We start from the raw sequence: 24,428 nt of genomic DNA, 5'->3' as shown, positions 1-24,428 counted from the left end.
TCCCTGCCATTTTGATCCTTTATCATGCCCATTTTTGCACTAAACGTTCCCTTCATCTCTCCAATTTTCTTGAAAAGATCTGTGGTCCTCCCTATTCTATTGTTTTCTTCTATTTCTTTGCACTGTTCATTTAAGAAGGCATTCTTATCTCTTCTAGCTGTTCTCTGGAATTCTGCATTCAGCTGAGTGTATCTTTCTTTTTCTCCCTTGCCTTTCGCTTCCCTCCTTTCCTCAGCTATTTGCAAAGCTTCCTCAGACAGCCATTTTGCTTTCTTGAATTTCTTTTTCTTTGGGATGGTTTTGGTTGTTGTACAATGTTGCGAACCTCTGTCCATACTTCTTCAGGCACTCTGTCTATCAGATCTAATTCCTTAAATCTATTTGTCACCTCTACTGTATATTCAACAGGGATATGATTTCATTCATACCTGGGTGGCCTAGTGCTTTTCCCTACTTTCTTCAGTTTAAGACTAAACTTTGCAATGAGAAGCTCATGGTCTCAGCCACAGTCAGCTCATGGTCTTGTTTTTACTGACTGTATAGAGCTTCTCCATCTTTGGCTGCAGAGCATATAGTCAATCTGATTTCTGTGTTGACCGTCTGGTGATGTCCATGTGTAGACCCGACTCTTGGGTTGTTGGAAAAATGTTTGTTATGACCATCATATTCTCTTGACAAAATTTTATCAGCCTGTGCTCTGCTTCATTTTCAAGGCCAAAATTGCCTGTTATTCCAGTTATCTTTTGGCTTCCTACTTTAGCATTCCAATCCCCTATGATAATAAGAACATCATTTTTTGGTGTTAGTTCTATAAGGTGCTGTAGGGCTTCATAGAACTGGTCAATTTCATCCTCTTCAGCACTGGTGGTTGAGGCATAGACTTAGACTACTGTGGTTTGCCTTGGATTCGAACTGAGATCATTCTGTCATTTTGAGGATTTTTATTTAAAATTTTTAAATTCCATTTATATCCCGCCCTTCTCCGAAGACTCAGGGCGGCTTACAAGCTTAGCAGTAGCCTTCATTCTATGTATATGCCTGCTTATTAGGGCTTTCATACACCGCCCCCAAGCGGCATTATTACAAAGTCAGTTTAATTGCCCCCAACAATCTGGGACCTCATTTTACCTACCTCGGAAGGATGGAAGGCTGAGTCAACCTTGAGCCTGGTGGGATGTGAACCTGCACTAATTGCAGGCAGCTGGTGTTACTTAAGGAGGCATTAGTCCACTGCTCCACCAAGGATTGTATCCCAGTATTGCTTTTCCTACTCTTTTATTGACTATGAAGGCTACTCCATTTCTTCTGAGGGATTCTTGCCCGCAGTACTATACCTGAAGGTCATCTGAATTAAATTCACCCATTCCTGTCCATTTTAGTTCGCTGATACCTAAGTTGTCGATGTTCAGTCTTGTCATCTCTTGTTTGACCACATCCAGCTTTCCTTGATTCATGGATCTTACATTCCAGGTTCCTATGGAGAAAAAATGTTTACAACATCGGACTTTCGTTTCACTCCCAGACACATCCACAGCTGAACATCCTTTCGCTTTGGCCCAGTCGCTTCATTCTTTCTGGCGCTACTAGTACTAGCCCTCTGCTCTTCCCCAGTAGCATATTGGACGCCTTCCGACCTGAGGGGCTTAATCTTCCAGCGTCATATCGTTTTGCCTTTTGGTACTGTCCATAAGGTTCTCATGGCAAAGATACTGGAGTGGGTTGCCATTTCCTTCTCCAGTGGATCACGTTTTGTCAGAACTCTCTGCTATGACCTTTCTGTCCTGGGTGGCCCTGCACGGCATAGCTCATAGCTTCATTGAATTACGCAAACCCTTTGCCACGACAAAGGTAGTAATGCAAATGTGAACTTGAATCTTAGTAATCTTGCAATGTGTCAAATTAATCATAATTAATGTAAGAGGTTATTTTAGCATCGTGGCACGTTTGCTTTTTATCTTTAATGTATGTGTTTTTCTTTTTCATTTTTCACATCTTCAGCAACCATTTTATAAACAATAAATTACACTTTTCTTTGAATCTTATAGATAAAGAGGATGCCAATAAAAGCACTCCAGACAACTAACAAGCAACGTTGAAAAGGAAAGCAAATCAAGCCTGAAATGAAAATAATTTCCATTTCCTTCAAAAATCCCCACATAATTCCTCTCCTTCTCCAAAAGGTGATCAAGAAGAGATTTCAAATTGGAAAACGTAGACTGTGCAGAATTCAAGGGAACTTTACAGGTAGTCCTTGACTTAGAACAGTTCATATAGTGACCAAAGTTACAACGGCACTGAAAAAAGTGACTTATGACTCATTTTTGAAGCTTACGACTATTGCAGCATCCCCATGGTCATGTGATTTATATTTGGATGCTTGGCAGCTAACTCACATTTATGACAGTTGCAGTGTTCTGGGGTCACGTGATCTCCTTTTGCAATTTTCTGAGAAAGTCAATGGGGAAGCCAGATTCACTTAACCTAATTTAACAACCGCAGTGATACAATTAATAAATTGACAAGAAAAAGTGTATAAAACTCAGTTAACAAGTGCCTCGCTTAGCAACGTAAATTTAGGGCACAGTTGTGAATGTAAGGCGAGGACTACGTGTACATGAAAAGGCAGGCCAGGAAGCAACGGATGGAAACTAATCAAGGAGAGAAGCAACCTAGAACTAAGGAGAAACTTCCTGACAGTTAGAACAATTAACCAGTGGAACAACCTGCCTCCATAAGTTGTGAATGCTCCAACAATGGAAGTCTTTAAGGAGAGATTGGACAGCGATTTATGTGAAATGGTATAGGGTTTCCTGTCTGAGCAGAGGGTTGGACTACATAACCTTCCAACATCATCATCATCATCATTATTATTAATTATTATTATCTCATACCATAGAAAACCCTTGGAAAATTGATTTGGGGGAAGAAATTCAGTCAGAACTGCAGCCTGATGATACACCGGACGATGGACAGGAAAAAAAACATCTTTGAATGTCCTGATTGTGGGAAAGGTTTCAGTGAGAATTCTTACTTGGTGAAACACCAGAGGACTCACATAGCAAAGAAATCGTATGAGTGTCCGATATGTGAGAAAAGTTTCAGTCACAATTCTGACCTGGTGAAACACCAGAGGACTCACTTAGGAGATAAATCATATCAATGTCCATATTGTGGGGAAAGTTTCATCACAAAATTCCAGCTCACACGTCACCAGAGGACTCACACCGGAGACAAACCCTTTGAATGCTCTGAATGTGCAAAATCTTTTAGATACAATTCACACCTGGTGATACACCAGAGGATTCACACAGGAGAGAAACCCTTTGAATGTCCTGATTGTGGAAAAACTTTCATTAAAAAATACTTGCTCATGGTACATCAGAGGAGTCACACTGGGGAGAAACCCTTCGAATGTCATGATTGTGAAAAACGTTTCAGTCAAAGTTCCATCCTGGTGATACATCAAAGGACTCACACAGGAGAGAAACCTTTTGAATGTCCTGATTGTGGGAAACGTTTCCGCCAGAATGCCCACCTGGTGATACACCAGACGACTCACACAGGAGAGAAACCCTTTGAATGTCCTGATTGTGGGAAATGTTTCAGTTGGAATTCCCACCTGGTGATACACCAGAGGATTCACACAGGAGAGAAACTCTTTAAATGTCCTGATTGTGGGAAAAGTTTCATTAGAAAATTCCAGCTCATGAGTCACCAGCGAACACACACAGGAGACAAACCCTTTGAATGTCCTGACTGTGGAAAAAAATTCAGTCACAGTTCCAACCTGGTGATACACCGGAGGACTCACACAGGAGAGAAACCATTTCAATGTGCTCTGTGTGGCAAAAGTTTTAGTCAGAATCGCAACCTGGTGAAACACCAGAGGACTCACACAAGAGAAAAACCATTTGAATGTCCTGATTGTGGAAAACGTTTCATGAAAAAGTGCACCCTCGTGATACACCAGAGGACTCACACAGGAGAGAAACCCTTTAAATGTCCTGATTGTGGGAAAGGTTTCAGTGGGAATTCAAACCTGGTGATACATCGGAGGACTCACACAGGAGAGAAACCCTTTAAATGTCTTGTTTGTGGAAAAAGTTTCAGTCAGAATTCCCACCTGGTGATTCACCAGAGGACTCACACAGGAGACAAACCCTTTGAATGCTCCGATTGTGGGAAATGTTTTAGTTACAATTCACACCTGGTGATACACCAGAGGATTCATACAGGAGAGAAACCCTTTGAATGTCCTGATTGTGGAAAAACTTTCAATAAAAAATGCCTGCTCATGGTACATCAGAGGAGTCACACCGGGGAGAAACCTTTTGAATGTCCTGATTGTGGCAAAAGTTTCATTACAAAATTCCAGCTAATGACTCACCAGAGAACACACACAGGAGACAAACCATTTGAATGTCCTGAGTGTGGAAAAAAGTTCAGTCACAGTTCCAACCTGGTGATACACCGGAGGAGTCACACAGGAGAGAAACCGTTTGAATGTGCTCTTTGTGGCAAAAGTTTTAGTCAGAATTGCAACCTGGTGAAACACCAGAAGACTCACAAAGGAGAGAAATCGTATGAGTGTCCAGTTTGTGGGAAACGTTTCAGTCACAGTTCCAATCTCGTGGAACACCAGAGGACTCACACAGGAGAGAAATATCAGTGTCCATATTGTGGGGAAAGTTTCATTACAAAATTCCAGCTCATGAGTCACCAGAAGACTCACACAACAGAGAAACTATTTGAATGTCCTGATTGTGGAAAACGTTTCATGAAAAGGTGTACTCTCATGATACACCAGAGGACTCACACTGGAGAGAAACCCTTTAAATGTCTCGTTTGTGGAAAATGTTTCAGTCAGAATTACCACCTGGTGATTCACCATAGGACTCACACAGGAGAAAAACCCTTTCAATGTGGGAAACGTTTCAGTGAAACGTTTCAGTGAAAATTTTCAGTGAAAATTCTGTCCTGGTGATACATCGGAGGACTCACACAGGAAAGAGACCCTTTGAATGTCCTGTTTGTGGGAAATTTTTTGGTCAGAAATCCCACCTGGTGATTCACCAGAGGACTCACACAGGAGAGAAACCATTTCAATGTCCTGATTGTCGGAAAAGTTTCAGTCAGTTTTCCCATCTGGTAGTACACCAGAAGACTCACACAGGAGATAAAAAGGGTTTCTGATTGTGGGAAATATTTCCTCAATTCAATCCTGGTGAGACACCAGAGGACTCAAATGGTCTTTCAAATGTCCAGTCTGTGGACGGTTCTTCAGGCGTAAATCACTCCTTATTGCTTACTAGAAAAGCCACATGAGGCAAATGTTGATGAATTTAGACAAGGCTTGAATTTTGTTCCTGATCTCCCTTTGAGAGTGTGAGAAACTGACTCTGGCCTGATCCTTTTTATTCAGCTCATCTCAAATTGAGACTAGTAGGTGGAGGGAAAAAAGTGGAAACTTTTAGTTGGATAAAGGCTAACTACCTGTTTCTGGTTATTAGCAGAAATTACTGGATATTTTCTTTTGCAGAAGTTGTGGAATTCCTCAAAAAGGCTGTTGGGTTTTGTATATTGATTATGGAATTCCAACATGTGGAGTTTCTGTCTTTTATCTTGTTGTCCTACAGATTATGAGCACCCTAATTCCCTTGCCACCAATAAGTAATCCTCGAGATAAAAACTGTAATCTGCCAATTTTGGTTGCATGTTGTAATGGTAGTTAATTAAGATTACCTTACTGAACTACCCACACCCTTTTCTCTCTCTGATGAAGCCCTCAAATGAATGTGCAAGTTGTTAAGCGCAACAGTGGCTACCTCAAGAGAAGCTCTTGGAGGCCTATCGCAGGCCCAGATTTGCCTTCCAAAGGCCTCCCCTATTCTAACCTTTGGGATCCCTGCAATTCTTAGTCCCAACTTCCCCCCCTACCAGGCATCACAGCCTCCTCCTCCTCCTCCATACCTTTTGAAGATCTCTGAACTTCAGTGGGGAAACAGGGCAGGACATGGATCTCTTCACTGCGTGACTGCATCATGGAAGCCACCATTACTTTGAACTGTACCCCGTATTCGTCCCTGGGCCATGCAGTGGAGTTGTGGAAGCAGCTGCCATTTTGCTATGCCTGCCTCTGTGTCAAAATGGCAGCTGCTTCTTGGTCACTGTCACGTGGGAGTGAGATAGATTCTTCTGTTTTGCTACATTAACACTTTATAGACTGTGTTAAGGGTTTCTCTGTGCCTTGAAAATGGTGGCTGCCTCCAGATCTCCAAAAGGGCAGGCCATGTATCCCTGGGCCGCATGTTAAGTGGACAAGTACCACTTGCGACAGTATTGTGCTGCAGCTCCACAAAAAAGCCAATACAGTCCTAGGCTGCATCAAGAAGGAATAGTGTTTAGACAACAAGTAGAGATAGAATTGTTTTACACAGTGCTGATGACACCAGTCTTAGAATAAAGTGTCCAGTACTGGTCACCATGATAGAAAAAAATTGTTGTGTGTAGAGAAGAGAAACAAAGATGATAAAGGGTCATTAGGAGGGACATGATAGCTGTCTTCCAGTACTTACTTTATTTATTTATTTATTTATTTATTTATTTATTTATTTATTTATTTATTTATTTATTTATTTATTTATTTATTTATTTATTTATTTATTTGGATTTATATACCGCCCTTTCCCGAAGGACTCAGGGCGGTTTACAGGGTATTTAAAACAAGGAATACAAAAGTTAAAAAACAATTAAAAAGATTAAATCAATCCCTGAACAAAAGTAAAACCCCCAATTAAAATTAAAATTCTCAGCCTGGGCCAGAGGGCTTGAAGAACCAGGTCTTCAGGTCCCAGCGAAATGAACGAAGGTCGGGGGCAGTCCTAAGCTCCACGGGCAGCTGGTTCCAGAGGGCAGGCGCACCTACTGAGAGGGCCCTCCCCCTGGGTGTTATCCGCCGGCAATCTTTTACTTGAGCGTCTGTCACAAAGAATGGATTGACTTATTCTCTAGGGCACCTGTGGGCAGGACAAGACGTAACGGGTGGAAGCTTCTTAAAATGAGGTCTATTTCAGAAATGGACTGGACAACAATTTAATATAATAATAAGTTGGAAGGGACCTTGGAGGTCATCTAGTCCAACCCCCTGCTCAGGCAGGAAACCCTATACCATTTCAGACAAATGGCTCTCCAGTCTCTTCTTTAAAACTTCCAGTGTTGGAGCATTCACCACTTCTGGAGGCAGGTTGTTCCACTGGTTAGTTGTTCTAACTGTCATGAAGTTTCTCCTTAGTTCTAGGTTGCTTCTCTCCTTGACTAGTTTCCATCCGTTGCTTCTTGTCCTGCTTTCAGGTGCTTTGGAGAATAGCTTGACTCCCTCTTCTTTGTGGTAGCCCCTGAGATATTGGAACACTGCTATCATGTCACCCCTCACCCTTCTCTTCATTAAACTACACATACCCAATTCCAGCAACTGTTCCCTATATGTTTTAGCCTCCAGTCACCCAATCATCTTTGTTGCTCTTCTCTGTACTCTTTCCAGAGTCTCGACATCTTTTTCACATCGTGGTGACCAAAACTGGATGCAGTATTCCAGGTGTGGCCTTACCAAGGCATTGTAAAGTGGTACTAGTACTTTACGTGATCTTGATTCTATCCCTCTGTTAATGCAGCCTAGCACTGTGTTGGCTTTTTTGGCAGCTGCAGCACACTGCTGGCTCATATTTAAGTGATTGTCCCCTAGGACTCCGAGATCTCTCTCACAGTTACTACTATTGAGCAAGGTACCACCTATACTATACCTGTGCATTTGATTTTTCCTGCCTAAATGTAGAACCTTGAGTGGGAATTTGAGTGGGAATAGTATAATGCCTCTGACTTGAGCAGCGGGTTAGACTAGAAGACCTCCAGAGTCCCTTCCAAGCCTATAATGCTATGTTTCCATGAATTCAGAAGCAGTTTAGAAAAGAGATAAAGAGCAGCCCCATGAATTCGATTATCATAAAGTGGCTTTTTTAAAAAAAAAATTTGGAAAAAAAATTACAAACTTAAAAAAAAACAAGGATATACAGAACATTTAAATAGAAAGAAAAAATGTGCATCAAAAGACAAAACCAGATTTACATATATTATTCCCGTCCACTTGAATATTCATAAATATATTGGAGCAATATTACTTTCCTTCCCTTACGAAGCAGGCCAAAAATTAATAAAGTTCTACTTCTATTTACAACCAATTTAACCTTCATCTATCTGATAGATAGAGAGGCAAATTAGTTAACAGGTGAACCAACAGCAAAGTTAAAATGTCAAAGCACTTTGTTAATAATCTTTATTGCATTTTACTTGTATAAAGCCAAAACAGCTTCTTATTTACAGTAAGTTACACAGTGCCTGCTCATTTCTGTATCTGCCCCATTCTGTATTCTGCCCCACTCTGCTAGTTAACAAGAGAAGCTCCTGGGTTTATTTTTTCCTCCAAGAGAATACGTTACTGAAAAGCCATGTGGGTACAGAAGTGGGAAATCCAGTTTTAACATTTTGCTTGTAAAAGTCACAAAATAAATTCCTCCTTTCTCCCCTGGATCTCCCACTGTCCTTTGAACATCAATCAGTTGCATTTGGGTTGTTTTGAGAACGATCTCAGAAAAGTGGAGGCAATTAGAGCTCCCGGACCTGTCACTTGACTTAAAATTATTTTATTTCATCTTTCTAAATACACCACAGAAGCATCTTGATCTCTTTGGCAAGTTGTGTGTAAGAAACACTGGAGAGCTTCTTTTTCAGTGAAGATTGTACAGCCCATAAAAGAGCTGCAATTAAAATTGGAAACCTCCGCAGACACGGCTGTTCCTTCACGTGGGCAGAGAGAAACAGGGACGCAGCAGTCACCAGAGAGAGAGGCAGATGCAGGAGCTCCATCTCAAAGGAAGCCCACCGGAACGCCTCTCCGTCACCCGCCTTCCAGATGCCACTGGCCTTCTCCTAGCATGGCTCATGCCCGGGGAGGAAGCCTCCTTCAGCCACGATCCTTCTGGGCCCAGATCCTCTTCCTCCCCTCCAGCCACTGGCAGGCTGATCCTCCCCAGCAGCGAGAGGGGAACGTGGGAACGTGGGTGCCCAACCTTCCGGGAAATACCAGGAGCCCCCAGGCAGGGAGCCGGGCTGCGCCAAGAGGTGGGGCTGCGGGGCAGGAGGGGGGCTCGGGGGAAGGATGTGGAGGGGATCGGAGAGCCGTTCGCGGAAGCCGCAACCCAGGAGGAGGAGAAGCGAAGGCGCAGCGCTTCCCACGGAGCAGAAAAGCTCGCGAGGAATGGGGGAGACCCGGAAGGGGAGGGGGGGCAACTGGGGGAAACCCACCTGGCTCTCCCAGGAATCCCTCCTCCCCTTCCCGCCCCCCCTATTCCCTCCCCCTCTCTGCGCTTAACTCCTCCGCTGAAGCGCTGCGGGGAGGGGGCGACTGGGGCGCCGCCGAGCAACGCTAAAGTGCTCCAAGCGGGAACAGCAAAGGACCGTCACCCTTCATGCAAAGCCCCAAGACCAAAAACTAGGATCCAGATTGAAAAGGAAAGTTGCGTGTGCCAATCTGCACCTCTAAATGCAAATTAGGAATTCGTCGCTATTGAAGATGAGCGAGAAAGTGCTGCAGATGTTGATGCACTACAACACCCGCCACCCTGGCATTAGACGCCGGAATTGGCTGAATACAATATCTAACCTTATGCAGTATGTCGAGAGGAGTCTGGTAGCACCTTTTCTGACTAACAAATTGCATTAAAATGCATAACTGACTCTTGGTCTGCAAAAGGGCTAGTCGCTTTTCCCTCTACGGTTTGGGGCTCCCATGGAGTCACAGGTCTCTTCTCCCAACAATATGGAGAATCCCTTGTTCTGAGTAGAATAGATGATCCATTTCCTGCCCTTCTTCTCCCGTTTTAAGGGTTTTCATCTCTAAAATGAAGCTGTACCCAAAAAACAACTTGGTTCCCCCTTTCCACCAAGAGAGTTGCATCTTCCCCAAGAATAAAATGAAATTAGGCACAGGAGCCGTCAGACACCACAACAAGGCTCTACACCAGCCTAAATGAGGGTATTTCCTAACTGCTATCAGCAGTTGCACTCAGAGATTTTATATGGAGAGATCCTGACAAGGGACAGGGTTTTTTTCCTGTTACATGGGCAGCATCATAGTTAACTGTTTAGTGCTGAGGGAGGTTTCAAGCAGCTCTTACACTCTTGTTCACTTCTGCCCTGTTGGCATCTCTGTTTGGTTGCTAAATGACTCTGCACTGAAGCTCCCTACTGTGTGTAGTCACACAAAGAGAAGCTTTGGGAGAAGCACCCCGTCCTCGGGATTTGTGTTGACAGCTTGCTATTCATTTTGGACCTCTACTGCTGCAAAACATGGCTTTCAAGGAGTTAAGGCCACAAAGTACCGTATTGCTAGAAAGGCCGGGAAGTGAGGAGAAGGAGAGAGGAACTTCCTCTACCGGATCACTGATGGGAGGAGGGTGGCGTGCAGAGAGGCTCCCGCGGTCTTCCAAGGATCCAAGCATCATCTGGCAGGTGAGGGGGGGGCAGGTCGGAGGAGAAGCCGGGAGCAAGTCGGGCTGTTTGGTTTCCTCCACAGCGAAGACGCAGAGAAGCAAGTAGAATATGCAATAAGAGTTGGAAGAGATCTTTGAGGCCATCTAGTCCCCTGCTCGAGCAGGAGACCTTATACATTTCAGGCAAATGGCTGTCCAGTCTCTTCTTGAAGCCTCCAGTGATGGAGCAACCAGAAGGTCCGAAGGCAAAAACTATTTTTTTCCGCTGGTTAATTGTTCTCACTTTCAGGAAATTTCTCCTAGTTTCTAGGTTGCTTCTATCCCTGATTAGCTTCCATCCATTGTTTCTTGTTCTGCCTTCAGGTGCCTTGCAGAATAGGCTGGCCCCCTTCTTCTTTGTGGCAGCCCCTCAAATATTGAAACACTCTTTTCATGTCACTCCTCATCCTTCTATTCCTTAGACTAGAGATACCCAATTCCTGCAACCATCGTTGTATGTTTTAGCCTGAAGCCCCCTAATATGTCTGTCGCTCTTTCATTTCTTTTCTCTTAGTCCGCATTAAGTCCAGTATAGCTGTTAAAAGGGCTGGGACTCTGCATGTGGCATTTCTATCATCTGTCATGATAAAAATGCAAAGAACACTCCCAAAAAAGATTTTTACAGAAATGCACGCTATTCTGCAAAATTAAACATCCAGCAACGTCTTCTGCTGACGTCTAGATAGCCCTTAAGAAACAAATATTAGAATAGAATAGAGCTGGAAGGGATCTTGGAGGTCTTCTATTCCAACCCCCTGCTCGAGCAGTCCTGTCTCTTCTTAAAAATCTCCAGTGATGGAGTACCTACTATTTCTGAAGGCAAGCTGTTCCCCAGATTAATTGGCCTCCGCCTCAGGAAGTTTCTCCTTAATTGAAGGTTGGTTCTCTGATTATTTTCCAACCATTGTTTCTTGTCCGGCCTTCTGGTGCTTTGGAGAATAATTTGACCCCTCTTCTTTGTGGCAACCCCTCAAATACTGGAATAGTGCTATCATGTCACCCCTATTTCTTCTTTTCTTTAGATTAGTCAAGCCAAAGTCATGCAGCAGTATTGCTTTTCCTACTCTTTTATTGACTATGAAGACTACTCCATTTCTTCTGAGGGATTCTTGCCCGCAGTAGTATACCTGATGGTCATCTGAATTAAATTCACCCATTCCTGTCCATTTTAGTTCGCTGATACCTAAGTTGTCGATGTTCAGTCTTGTCATGTCTTGTTTGACCATGTCCAACTTTCCTTGATTCATGGATCTTACATTCCAAGTTCCTATGGAGAAAAAATCTTTACAGCATCGGACTTTCCTTTCACCACCAGACACATCCACAGCTGAGCGTCCTTTTGGCTTTGGCCCAATGACTTCATTCCTTCTGGCGCTACTAGTACTAGCCCTCTGCTCTTCCCCAGTAGCATATTGGACACCTTCTGACCTGAGGGGCTTATCTTCCAGTGTCATATCGTTTTGCCTTTTGGTATTGTCCATAGGGTTTTCATGGCAAAGATACTGGAGTGGGTTGCCATTTCCTTCTCCAGTGGATCACGTTTTGTCAGAACTCTCTGCTATGACCTTTCCGTCTTGGGTGGCCCTGCACGGCATAGCTCATAGCTTTATTGAATTATGCAAGCCCCTTCGCCATGACAAGGCAGTAATGCAAATGTGAACTTGAATCTCAGTAATCTTGCAATGTGTCAAATTAATCATAATTAATGTAAGAGGTTATTTTAGCATTGTGGCATGTTTGCTTTTTATCTTTAATGTATGTGTTTTTCATTTTTCACATGTTCAGCAACCATTTTATAAACAATAAGTTACACTTTTCTTTGAATCTTATAGATAAAGAAGATGCCAATAAAAGCACTCCAGACAACTGAGAATAACAAGCAACGTTTAAAACGAAAGGACATCAAGCCTGAAATGAAAATATTTTCCATTTCCTTCAAAAACCCCCACATAACTCCTCTCCTTCTCCAAAAGGTGATCAAGAAGAGATTTCAAACTGGAAAATGTAGACTATGCAGAACTCAAGGGAACTTTACAGGTAGTCCTTGACTTAGAACAGTTCATATAGTGACCGAAGTTACAACGGCACTGAAATAAGTGACTTATGACTCATTTTTGAAGCTTACGACTATTGCAGCATCCCCATGGTCATGTGATTTATATTTGGATGCTTGGCAGCTAACTCACATTTATGACAGTTGCAGTGTTCTGCGGTCACAAGATCTCCTTTTGCAATTTTCTGAGAAAGTCAATGGGGAAGCCAGATTCACTTAACCTAATTTAACAACCACAGTGATGCAGTTAACAAATTGACAAGAAAAATTGTATAATGGGGCAAAGCTCAGTTAACAAGTGCCTCGCTTAGCAACATAAATTTAGGGCACAGTTGTCGTTGTAAGTCAAGGACTACGTGTACATGAAAAGGCAGGCCAGGAAGCAATAGATGGAAACTAATCAAGGAGAGAAGCAACCTAGAACTAAGGAGAAACTTCCTGACAGTTAGAACAATTAACCAGTGGAACAACCTGCCTCCAGAAGTTGTGAATGCTCCAACACTGGAAGTTTTTAAGAAGAGATTGGACAGCCATTTGTCTGAAATGGTATAGGGTTTCCTGTCTGAGCAGGGGTTTGGACTAGATGACCTCAAAGATACCTTCCATCATCATCATCATTATTATTATTTTTTATTATTATTATTATTATTATTATTATTATTATTATTATTATTATTATTATTATTATTATTATTTATCTCTTACCATAGAAAACCCCTGGAAAGCTCTGATTTGGGGGAAAATTTCAGTCAGAACTCCAGCCTGAAGATACACCTGACGATGGAGAGGAAAAAAAACATCTTTGAATGTCCTGATTGTGGGAAAGGTTTCAGTGAGAATTCTTACTTGGTGAAACACCAGAGGACTCACATAGCAAAGAAATCGTATGAGTGTCCAGTTTGTGAGAAAAGTTTCAGTCACAATTCTGACCTGTTGAAACACCAGAGGACTCACTTACGAGATAAATCATATCAATGTCCATATTGTGGGGAAAGTTTCATCACAAAATTCCAGCTCACACGTCACCAGAGGACTCACACAAGAGACAAACCCTTTGAATGCTCTGAATGTGGAAAATGTTTTAGATACAATTCACACCTGGTGATACACCAGAGGCTTCACACAGGAGAGAAACCCTTTGAATGTCCTGATTGTGGAAAAACTTTCATTAAAAAATACTTGCTCGTGGTACATAAGAGGAGTCACACCGGGGAGAAACTATTTGAATGTCCTGATTGTGAAAAATGTTTCAGTCAAAGTTCCAACCTGGTGAAACATCAGAAGACTCACACAGGAGAGAAACCCTTTGAATGTCTACATTGTGGGAAAAGGTTCAGTGAAAATTACAACCTGGTAATACACCGGAGGACTCATACAGGAGAGAAACCATTTCAATGTGCTCTGTGTGACAAAAGTTTTAGTCGGAATGGCAACCTGGTGAGACACCAGAGGACTCACACAGGAGAGAAATCGTATGAGTGTCCGGTTTGTGGGAAACGATTCAGTCACAGTTCCAATCTCGTTGAACACCAGAAGACTCACACAACAGAGAAACCATTTGAATGTCCTGATTGTGGAAAACGTTTCATGAGAAAGTCTACTCTCATACTACACCAGAGGACTCACACTGGAGAGAAACCCTTTAAATGTCCTGATTGTGGGAAAAGTTTCAGTGATAATTCCAACATGGTGATGCACCGGAGGACTCACACAGGAGAGAAACCCTTTAAATGTCTCGTTTGTGGAAAAAGTTTCAGTCAGAATTCCCACCTGGTGATTCACCAGAGGACTCACACAGGAGACAAACCCTTTGAATGCTCCGATTGTGGGAAATGTTTTAGTTACAATTCACACCTGGTGGTACACCAGAGGATTCATACAGGAGAGAAACCCTTTGAATGTCCTGATTGTGGAAAAACTTTCCATAAAAAATGCCTGCTCATGGTACATCAGAGGAGTCACACCGGGGAGAAACCATTTGAATGTCCTGATTGTGGCAAAAGTTTCATTACAAAATTCAAGCTAATGACTCACCAGAGAACACACACAGGAGACAAACCATTTGAATGTCCTGAGTGTGGAAAAAAGTTCAGTCACAGTTCCAACCTGGTGATACACCGGAGGAGTCACACAGGAGAGAAACCGTTTGAATGTGCTCTTTGTGGCAAAAGTTTTAGTCAGAATTGCAACCTGGTGAAACACCAGAAGACTCACACAGGAGAGAAATCGTATGAGTGTCCAGTTTGTGGGAAACGTTTCAGTCACAGTTCCAATCTCGTGGAACACCAGAGGACTCACACAGGAGAGAAATCATATCAGTGTCCATATTGTGGGGAAAGTTTCATTACAAAATTCCAGCTCATGAGTCACCAGAAGACTCACACAACAGAGAAACTATTTGAATGTCCTGATTGTGGAAAACGTTTCATGAAAAGGTGTACTCTCATGATACACCAGAGGACTCACACTGGAGAGAAACCCTTTAAATGTCCTGATTGTGGGAAAAGTTTCAGTGGGAATTCCAACATGGTGATACACCGGAGGACTCACACAGGAGAGAAACCCTTTAAATGTCTCGTTTGTGGAAAAAGTTTCAGTCAGAATTACCATCTGGTGATTCACCATAGGACTCACACAGGAGAGAAACCCTTTCAATGTCCTGATTGTGGGAAACGTTTCAGTGAAAATTCTGTCCTGGTGATACATCGGAGGACTCACACAGGAGAGAGACCCTTTGAATGTCCTGTTTGTGGGAAATTTTTCAGTCAGAAATCCCACCTGGTGATTCACCAGAGGACTCACACAGGAGAGAAACCATTTCAATGTCCTGATTGTCGGAAAAGTTTCAGTCAGTTTTCCCATCTGGTAGTACACCAGAAGACTCACACAGGAGATAAAAAGGGTTTCTGATTGTGGGAAATATTTCCTCAATTCAATCCTGGTGAGACACCAGAGGACTCAAATGGTCTTTCAAATGTCCAGTCTGTGGACGGTTCTTCAGGCGTAAATCACTCCTTATTGCTTACTAGAAAAGCCACATGAGGCAAATGTTGATGAATTTAGACAAGGCTTGAATTTTGTTCCTGATCTCCCTTTGAGAGTGTGAGAAACTGACTCTGGCCTGATCCTTTTTATTCAGCTCATCTCAAATTGAGACTAGTAGGTGGAGGGAAAAAAGTGGAAACGTTTAGTTGGATAAAGGCTAACTACCTGTTTCTGGTTATTAGCAGAAATTACTGGATATTTTCTTTTGCAGAAGTTGTGGAATTCCTCAAAAAGGCTGTTGGGTTTTGTATATTGATTATGGAATTCCAACATGTGGAGTTTCTGTCTTTTATCTTGTTGTCCTGCAGATTATGAGCACCCTAATTCCCTTGCCACCAATAAGTAATCCTCGAGATAAAAACTGTAATCTGCCAATTTTGGTTGCATGTTGTAATGGTAGTTAATTAAGATTACCTTACTGAACTACCCACACCCTTTTCTCTCTCTGATGAAGCCCTCAAATGAATGTGCAAGTTGTTAAGCGCAACAGTGGCTACCTCAAGAGTTTGGGGAAGCTCTTGGAGGCCTATCGCAGGCCCAGATTTGCCTTCCAAAGGCCTCCCCTATTCTAACCTTTGGGATCCCTGCAATTCTTAGTCCCAACTTCCCCCCCTACCAGGCATCACAGCCTCCTCCTCCATACCTTTTGAAGATCTCTGAACTTCAGTGGGGAAACAGGGCAGGACACGGATCTCTTCACTGCGTGACTGCATCATGGAAGCCACCATTACTTTGAACTGTACCCCGTATTCGTCCCTGGGCCATGCAGTGGAGTTGTGGAAGCAGCTGCCATTTTGCTATGCCTGCCTCTGTGTCAAAATGGCAGCTGCTTCTGGGTCACTGTCACGTGGGAGTGAGATAGATTCTTCTGTTTTGCTACATTAACACTTTATAGACTGTGTTAAGGGTTTCTCTGTGCCTTGAAAATGGTGGCTGCCTCCAGATCTCCAAAAGGGCAGGCCATGTATCCCTGGGCCGCATGTTAAGTGGAGAAGTACCACTTGCGACAGTATTGTGCTGCAGCTCCACAAAAAAGCCAATACAGTCCTAGGCTGCATCAAGAAGGAATAGTGTTTAGACAACAAGTAGAGATAGAATTGTTTTACACAGTGCTGATGACACCAGTCTTAGAATAAAGTGTCCAGTACTGGTCACCATGATAGAAAAAAATTGTTGTGTGTAGAGAAGAGAAACAAAGATGATAAAGGGTCATTAGGAGGGACATGATAGCTGTCTTCCAGTACTTACTTACTTTATTTATTTATTTATTTATTTATTTATTTATTTATTTATTTATTTGGATTTATATACCGCCCTTTCCCGAAGGACTCAGGGCGGTTTACAGGGTATTTAAAACAAGGAATACAAAAGTTAAAAAACAATTAAAAAGATTAAATCAATCCCTGAACAAAAGTAAAACCCCCAATTAAAATTAAAATTCTCAGCCTGGGCCAGAGGGCTTGAAGAACCAGGTCTTCAGGTCCCAGCGAAATGAACGAAGGTCGGGGGCAGTCCTAAGCTCCACGGGCAGCTGGTTCCAGAGGGCAGGCGCACCTACTGAGAGGGCCCTCCCCCTGGGTGTTATCCGCCGGCAATCTTTTACTTGAGCGTCTGTCACAAAGAATGGATTGACTTATTCTCTAGGGCACCTGTGGGCAGGACAAGACGTAACGGGTGGAAGCTTCTTAAAATGAGGTCTATTTCAGAAATGGACTGGACAACAATTTAATATAATAATAAGTTGGAAGGGACCTTGGAGGTCATCTAGTCCAACCCCCTGCTCAGGCAGGAAACCCTATACCATTTCAGACAAATGGCTCTCCAGTCACTTCTTTAAAACTTCCAGTGTTGGAGCATTCACCACTTCTGGAGGCAGGTTGTTCCACTGGTTAGTTGTTCTAACTGTCATGAAGTTTCTCCTTAGTTCTAGGTTGCTTCTCTCCTCGACTAGTTTCCATCCGTTGCTTCTTGTCCTGCTTTCAGGTGCTTTGGAGAATAGCTTGACTCCCTCTTCTTTGTGGTAGCCCCTGAGATATTGGAACACTGCTATCATGTCACCCCTCACCCTTCTCTTCATTAAACTACACATACCCAATTCCAGCAACTGTTCCCTATATGTTTTAGCCTCCAGTCCCCCAATCATCTTTGTTGCTCTTCTCTGTACTCTTTCCAGAGTCTCGACATCTTTTTCACATCGTGGTGACCAAAACTGGATGCAGTATTCCAGGTGTGGCCTTACCAAGGCATTGTAAAGTGGTACTAGTACTTTACGTGATCTTGATTCTATCCCTCTGTTAATGCAGCCTAGCACTGTGTTGGCTTTTTTGGCAGCTGCAGCACACTGCTGGCTCATATTTAAGTGATTGTCCCCTAGGACTCCGAGATCTCTCTCACAGTTACTACTATTGAGCAAGGTACCACCTATACTATACCTGTGCATTTGATTTTTCCTGCCTAAATGTAGAACCTTGAGTGGGAATTTGAGTGGGAATAGTATAATGCCTCTGACTTGAGCAGCGGGTTAGACTAGAAGACCTCCAGAGTCCCTTCCAAGCCTATAATGCTATGTTTCCATGAATTCAGAAGCAGTTTAGAAAAGAGATAAAGAGCAGCCCCATGAATTCGATTATCATAAAGTGGCTTTTTAAAAAAAAAATTTGGAAAAAAAATTACAAACTTAAAAAAAAAACAAGGATATACAGAACATTTAAATAGAAAGAAAAAATGTGCATCAAAAGACAAAACCAGATTTACATATATTATTCCCGTCCACTTGAATATTCATAAATATATTGGAGCAATATTACTTTCCTTCCCTTACGAAGCAGGCCAAAAATTAATAAAGTTCTACTTCTATTTACAACCAATTTAACCTTCATCTATCTGATAGATAGAGAGGCAAATTAGTTAACAGGTGAACCAACAGCAAAGTTAAAATGTCAAAGCACTTTGTTAATAATCTTTATTGCATTTTACTTGTATAAAGCCAAAACAGCTTCTTATTTACAGTAAGTTACACAGTGCCTGCTCATTTCTGTATCTGCCCCATTCTGTATTCTGCCCCACTCTGCTAGTTAACAAGAGAAGCTCCTGGGTTTATTTTTTCCTCCAAGAGAATACGTTACTGAAAAGCCATGTGGGTACAGAAGTGGGAAATCCAGTTTTAACATTTTGCTTGTAAAAGTCACAAAATAAATTCCTCCTTTCTCCCCTGGATCTCCCACTGTCCTTTGAACATCAATCAGTTGCATTTGGGTTGTTTTGAGAACGATCTCAGAAAAGTGGAGGCAATTAGAGCTCCCGGACCTGTCACTTGACTTAAAATTATTTTATTTCATCTTTCTAAATACACCACAGAAGCATCTTGATCTCTTTGGCAAGTTGTGTGTAAGAAACACTGGAGAGCTTCTTTTTCAGTGAAGATTGTACAGCCCATAAAAGAGCTGCAATTAAAATTGGAAACCTCCGCAGACACGGCTGTTCCTTCACGTGGGCAGAGAGAAACAGGGACGCAGCAGTCACCAGAGAGAGAGGCAGATGCAGGAGCTCCATCTCAAAGGAAGCCCACCTGGACGCCTCTAAGGTCTCCGTCACCCGCCTTCCAGATGCCACTGGCCTTCTCCTAGCATGGCTCATGCCCGGGGAGGAAGCCTCCTTCAGCCACGATCCTTCTGGGCCCAGATCCTCTTCCTCCCCTCCAGCCACTGGGAGGCTGACCCTCCCCAGCAGCGACAGGGGAACGTGGGAACGTGGGTGCCCAACCTTCCGGGAAATACCAGGAGCCCCCAGGCGGGGAGCCGGGCTGCGCCAAGAGGTGGGGCTGCGGGGCAGGAGGGGGGCTCGGGGGAAGGATCTGGAGGGGATCGGAGAGCCGTTCGCGGAAGCCGCAACCCAGGAGGAGGAGAAGCGAAGGCGCAGCGCTTCCCACGGAGCAGAAAAGCTCGCGAGGAATGGGGGAGACCCGGAAGGGGAGGGGGGGCAACTGGGGGAAACCCACCTGGCTCTCCCAGGAATCCCTCCTCCCCTTCCCGCCCCCCCTATTCCCTCCCCCTCTCTGCGCTTAACTTCTCCGCTGAAGCGCTGCGGGGAGGGGGCGACTGGGGCGCCGCCGAGCAACGCTAAAGTGCTCCAAGCGGGAACAGCAAAGGACCGTCACCCTTCATGCAAAGCCCCAAGAACAAAAACTAGGATCCAGATTGAAAAGGAAAGTTGCGTGTGCCAATCTGCACCTCTAAATGCAAATTAGGAATTCGTCGCTATTGAAGATGAGCGAGAAAGTGCTGCAGATGTTGATGCACTACAACACCCGGCACCCTGGCATTAGACGCCGGAATTGGCTGAATACAATATCTAACCTTATGCAGTATGTCGAGAGGAGTCTGGTAGCACCTTTTCTGACTAACAAATTGCATTAAAATGCATAACTGACTCTTGGTCTGCAAAAGGGCTAGTCGCTCTACGGTTTGGGGCTCCCATGGAGTCACAGGTCTCTTCTCCCAACAATATGGAGAATCCCTTGTTCTGAGTAGAATAGATGATCCATTTCCTGCCTTCCTTCTCCCGTTTTAAGGGTTTTCATCTCTAAAATGAAGCTGTACCCAAAAAACAACTTGGTTCCCCCTTTCCACCAAGAGAGTTGCATCTTCCCCAAGAATAAAATGAAATTAGGCACAGGAGCCGTCAGACACCACAACAAGGCTCTACACCAGCCTAAATGAGGGTATTTCCTAACTGCTATCAGCAGTTGCACTCAGAGATTTTATATGGAGAGATCCTGACAAGGGACAGGGTTTTTTTCCTGTTACATGGGCAGCATCATAGTTAACTGTTTAGTGCTGAGGGAGGTTTCAAGCAGCTCTTACACTCTTGTTCACTTCTGCCCTGTTGGCATCTCTGTTTGGTTGCTAAATGACTCTGCACTGAAGCTCCCTACTGTGTGTAGTCACACAAAGAGAAGCTTTGGGAGAAGCACCCCGTCCTCGGGATTTGTGTTGACAGCTTGCTATTCATTTTGGACCTCTACTGCTGCAAAACATGGCTTTCAAGGAGTTAAGGCCACAAAGTACCGTATTGCTAGAAAGGCCGGGAAGTGAGGAGAAGGAGAGAGGAACTTCCTCTACCGGATCACTGATGGGAGGAGGGTGGCGTGCAGAGAGGCTCCCGCGGTCTTCCAAGGATCCAAGCATCATCTGGCAGGTGAGGGGGGGGGGCAGGTCGGAGGAGAAGCCGGGAGCAAGTCGGGCTGTTTGGTTTCCTCCACAGCGAAGACGCAGAGAAGCAAGTAGAATATGCAATAAGAGTTGGAAGAGATCTTTGAGGCCATCTAGTCCCCTGCTCGAGCAGGAGACCTTATACATTTCAGGCAAATGGCTGTCCAGTCTCTTCTTGAAGCCTCCAGTGATGGAGCAACCAGAAGGTCCGAAGGCAAAAACTATTTTTTTCCGCTGGTTAATTGTTCTCACTTTCAGGAAATTTCTCCTAGTTTCTAGGTTGCTTCTATCCCTGATTAGCTTCCATCCATTGTTTCTTGTTCTGCCTTCAGGTGCCTTGCAGAATAGGCTGGCCCCCTTCTTCTTTGTGGCCGCCCGTCAAATATTGAAACACTCTTTTCATGTCACTCCTCATCCTTCTATTCCTTAGACTAGAGATACCCAATTCCTGCAACCATCGTTGTATGTTTTAGCCTGAAGCCCCCTAATATGTCTGTCGCTCTTTCATTTCTTTTCTCTTAGTCCGCATTAAGTCCAGTATAGCTGTTAAAAGGGCTGGGACTCTGCATGTGGCATTTCTATCATCTGTCATGATAAAAATGCAAAGAACACTCCCAAAAAAGATTTTTACAGAAATGCACGCTATTCTGCAAAATTAAACATCCAGCAACGTCTTCTGCTGACGTCTAGATAGCCCTTAAGAAACAAATATTAGAATAGAATAGAGCTGGAAGGGATCTTGGAGGTCTTCTATTCCAACCCCCTGCTCGAGCAGTCCTGTCTCTTCTTAAAAATCTCCAGTGATGGAGTACCTACTATTTCTGAAGGCAAGCTGTTCCCCAGATTAATTGGCCTCCGTCTCAGGAAGTTTCTCCTTAATTGAAGGTTGGTTCTCTGATTATTTTCCAACCATTGTTTCTTGTCCTGCCTTCTGGTGCTTTGGAGAATAATTTGACCCCTCTTCTTTGTGGCAACCCCTCAAATACTGGAATAGTGCTATCATGTCACCCCTATTTCTTCTTTTCTTTAGATTAGTCAAGCCAAAGTCATGCAGCAGTATTGCTTTTCCTACTCTTTTATTGACTATGAAGACTACTCCATTTCTTCTGAGGGATTCTTGCCCGCAGTAGTATACCTGATGGTCATCTGAATTAAATTCACCCATTCCTGTCCATTTTAGTTCGCTGATACCTAAGTTGTCGATGTTCAGTCTTGTCATGTCTTGTTTGACCATGTCCAACTTTCCTTGATTCATGGATCTTACATTCCAAGTTCCTATGGAGAAAAAATCTTTACAGCATCGGACTTTCCTTTCACCACCAGACACATCCACAGCTGAGTGTCCTTTTGGCTTTGGCCCAATGACTTCATTCCTTCTGGCGCTACTAGTACTAGCCCTCTGCTCTTCCCCAGTAGCATATTGGACACCTTCTGACCTGAGGGGCTTATCCTCCAGCGTCATATCGTTTTGCCTTTTGGTATTGTCCATAGGGTTTTCATGGCAAAGATACTGGAGTGGGTTGCCATTTCCTTCTCCAGTGGATCACGTTTTGTCAGAACTCTCTGCTATGACCTTTCCGTCTTGGGTGGCCCTGCACGGCATAGCTCATAGCTTTATTGAATTATGCAAGCCCCTTCGCCATGACAAGGCAGTAATGCAAATGTGAACTTGAATCTCAGTAATCTTGCAATGTGTCAAATTAATCGTAATTAATGTAAGAGGTTATTTTAGCATTGTGGCATGTTTGCTTTTTATCTTTAATGTATGTGTTTTTCATTTTTCACATGTTCAGCAACCATTTTATAAACAATAAGTTACACTTTTCTTTGAATCTTATAGATAAAGAAGATGCCAATAAAAGCACTCCAGACAACTGAGAATAACAAGCAACGTTAAAAACGAAAGGACATCAAGCCTGAAATGAAAATATTTTCCATTTCCTTCAAAAACCCCCACATAACTCCTCTCCTTCTCCAAAAGGTGATCAAGAAGAGATTTCAAACTGGAAAACGTAGACTATGCAGAACTCAAGGGAACTTTACAGGTAGTCCTTGACTTAGAACAGTTCATATAGTGACCGAAGTTACAACGGCACTGAAATAAGTGACTTATGACTCATTTTTGAAGCTTACGACTATTGCAGCATCCCCATGGTCATGTGATTTATATTTGGATGCTTGGCAGCTAACTCACATTTATGACAGTTGCAGTGTTCTGCGGTCACGTGATCTCCTTTTGCAATTTTCTGAGAAAGTCAATGGGGAAGCCAGATTCACTTAACCTAATTTAACAACCACAGTGATGCAGTTAACAAATTGACAAGAAAAATTGTATAATGGGGCAAAGCTCAGTTAACAAGTGCCTCGCTTAGCAACATAAATTTAGGGCACAGTTGTCGTTGTAAGTCAAGGACTACGTGTACATGAAAAGGCAGGCCAGGAAGCAATAGATGGAAACTAATCAAGGAGAGAAGCAACGTAGAACTAAGGAGAAACTTCCTGACAGTTAGAACAATTAACCAGTGGAACAACCTGCCTCCAGAAGTTGTGAATGCTCCAACACTGGAAGTTTTTAAGAAGAGATTGGACAGCCATTTGTCTGAAATGGTATAGGGTTTCCTGTCTGAGCAGGGGTTTGGACTAGATGACCTCAAAGATACCTTCCATCATCATCATCATCATCATCATTATTATTTATTATTATTATTATTATTATTATTATTATTATTATTATTATTATTATTATTATTATTTATCTCTTACCATAGAAAACCCTTGGAAAGCTCTGATTTGGGGGAAAATTTCAGTCAGAACTCCAGCCTGAAGATACACCTGACGATGGAGAGGAAAAAAAACATCTTTGAATGTCCTGATTGTGGGAAAGGTTTCAGTGAGAATTCTTACTTGGTGAAACACCAGAGGACTCACATAGCAAAGAAATCGTATGAGTGTCCAGTTTGTGAGAAAAGTTTCAGTCACAATTCTGACCTGTTGAAACACCAGAGGACTCACTTACGAGATAAATCATATCAATGTCCATATTGTGGGGAAAATTTCATCACAAAATTCCAGCTCACACGTCACCAGAGGACTCACACAAGAGACAAACCCTTTGAATGCTCTGAATGTGGAAAATGTTTTAGATACAATTCACACCTGGTGATACACCAGAGGCTTCACACAGGAGAGAAACCCTTTGAATGTCCTGATTCTGGAAAAACTTTCATTAAAAAATACTTGCTCGTGGTACATAAGAGGAGTCACACCGGGGAGAAACTATTTGAATGTCCTGATTGTGAAAAATGTTTCAGTCAAAGTTCCAACCTGGTGAAACATCAGAAGACTCACACAGGAGAGAAACCATTTGAATGTCCACATTGTGGGAAAAGGTTCAGTGAAAATTACAACCTGGTAATACACCGGAGGACTCATACAGGAGAGAAACCATTTCAATGTGCTCTGTGTGACAAAAGTTTTAGTCAGAATGGCAACCTGGTGAGACACCAGAGGACTCACACAGGAGAGAAATCGTATGAG

General features: G+C 43.1%; 1 protein-coding gene and 1 long non-coding RNA gene across 3 annotated transcripts in view; both read left to right on the top strand.

Annotated features, from left to right (window-relative positions):
* LOC310636870 overlaps positions 1 to 12,467 on the top strand; it is a 143,830-nt gene extending 131,363 nt beyond the window's left edge. Inside the window, exon 4 of the long non-coding RNA XR_014491823.1 lies at positions 12,425 to 12,467. This is a non-coding gene — a long non-coding RNA (uncharacterized lncRNA). The remainder of the gene's footprint in view (positions 1 to 12,424) is intronic.
* Positions 12,468 to 14,302: 1,835 nt separating this feature from the next.
* Positions 14,303 to 23,891, top strand: LOC310636867 (uncharacterized protein). Of its 2 annotated transcripts, XR_014491821.1 has the most exons (3): positions 20,807 to 20,877; positions 22,732 to 22,936; positions 23,660 to 23,891. XR_014491821.1 is itself a non-coding variant. In XM_083356988.1 (2 exons), exon 1 carries the CDS (start codon positions 14,323 to 14,325, stop codon positions 15,544 to 15,546), a length of 1,224 nt encoding a protein of 407 aa, XP_083213114.1. In that variant the 5' UTR covers positions 14,303 to 14,322; the 3' UTR covers positions 15,547 to 15,795; positions 22,732 to 22,750. The 2 variants fall into 2 exon arrangements, 1 of the variants encoding a protein (XP_083213114.1); XM_083356988.1 differs by lacking the exons at positions 20,807 to 20,877; positions 23,660 to 23,891 and adding an exon at positions 14,303 to 15,795 and having other exon boundaries at positions 22,732 to 22,750.
* The last annotated feature ends 537 nt before the right edge of the window (positions 23,892 to 24,428 follow it).

The sequence above is a fragment of the Vipera ursinii genome (genome assembly GCF_947247035.1).
Source record: "Vipera ursinii genome assembly, chromosome: 2".
Classification (NCBI taxonomy): Eukaryota; Metazoa; Chordata; class Lepidosauria; order Squamata; family Viperidae; genus Vipera; species Vipera ursinii.
This window is presented reverse-complemented; position numbering and strand designations above follow the sequence as displayed.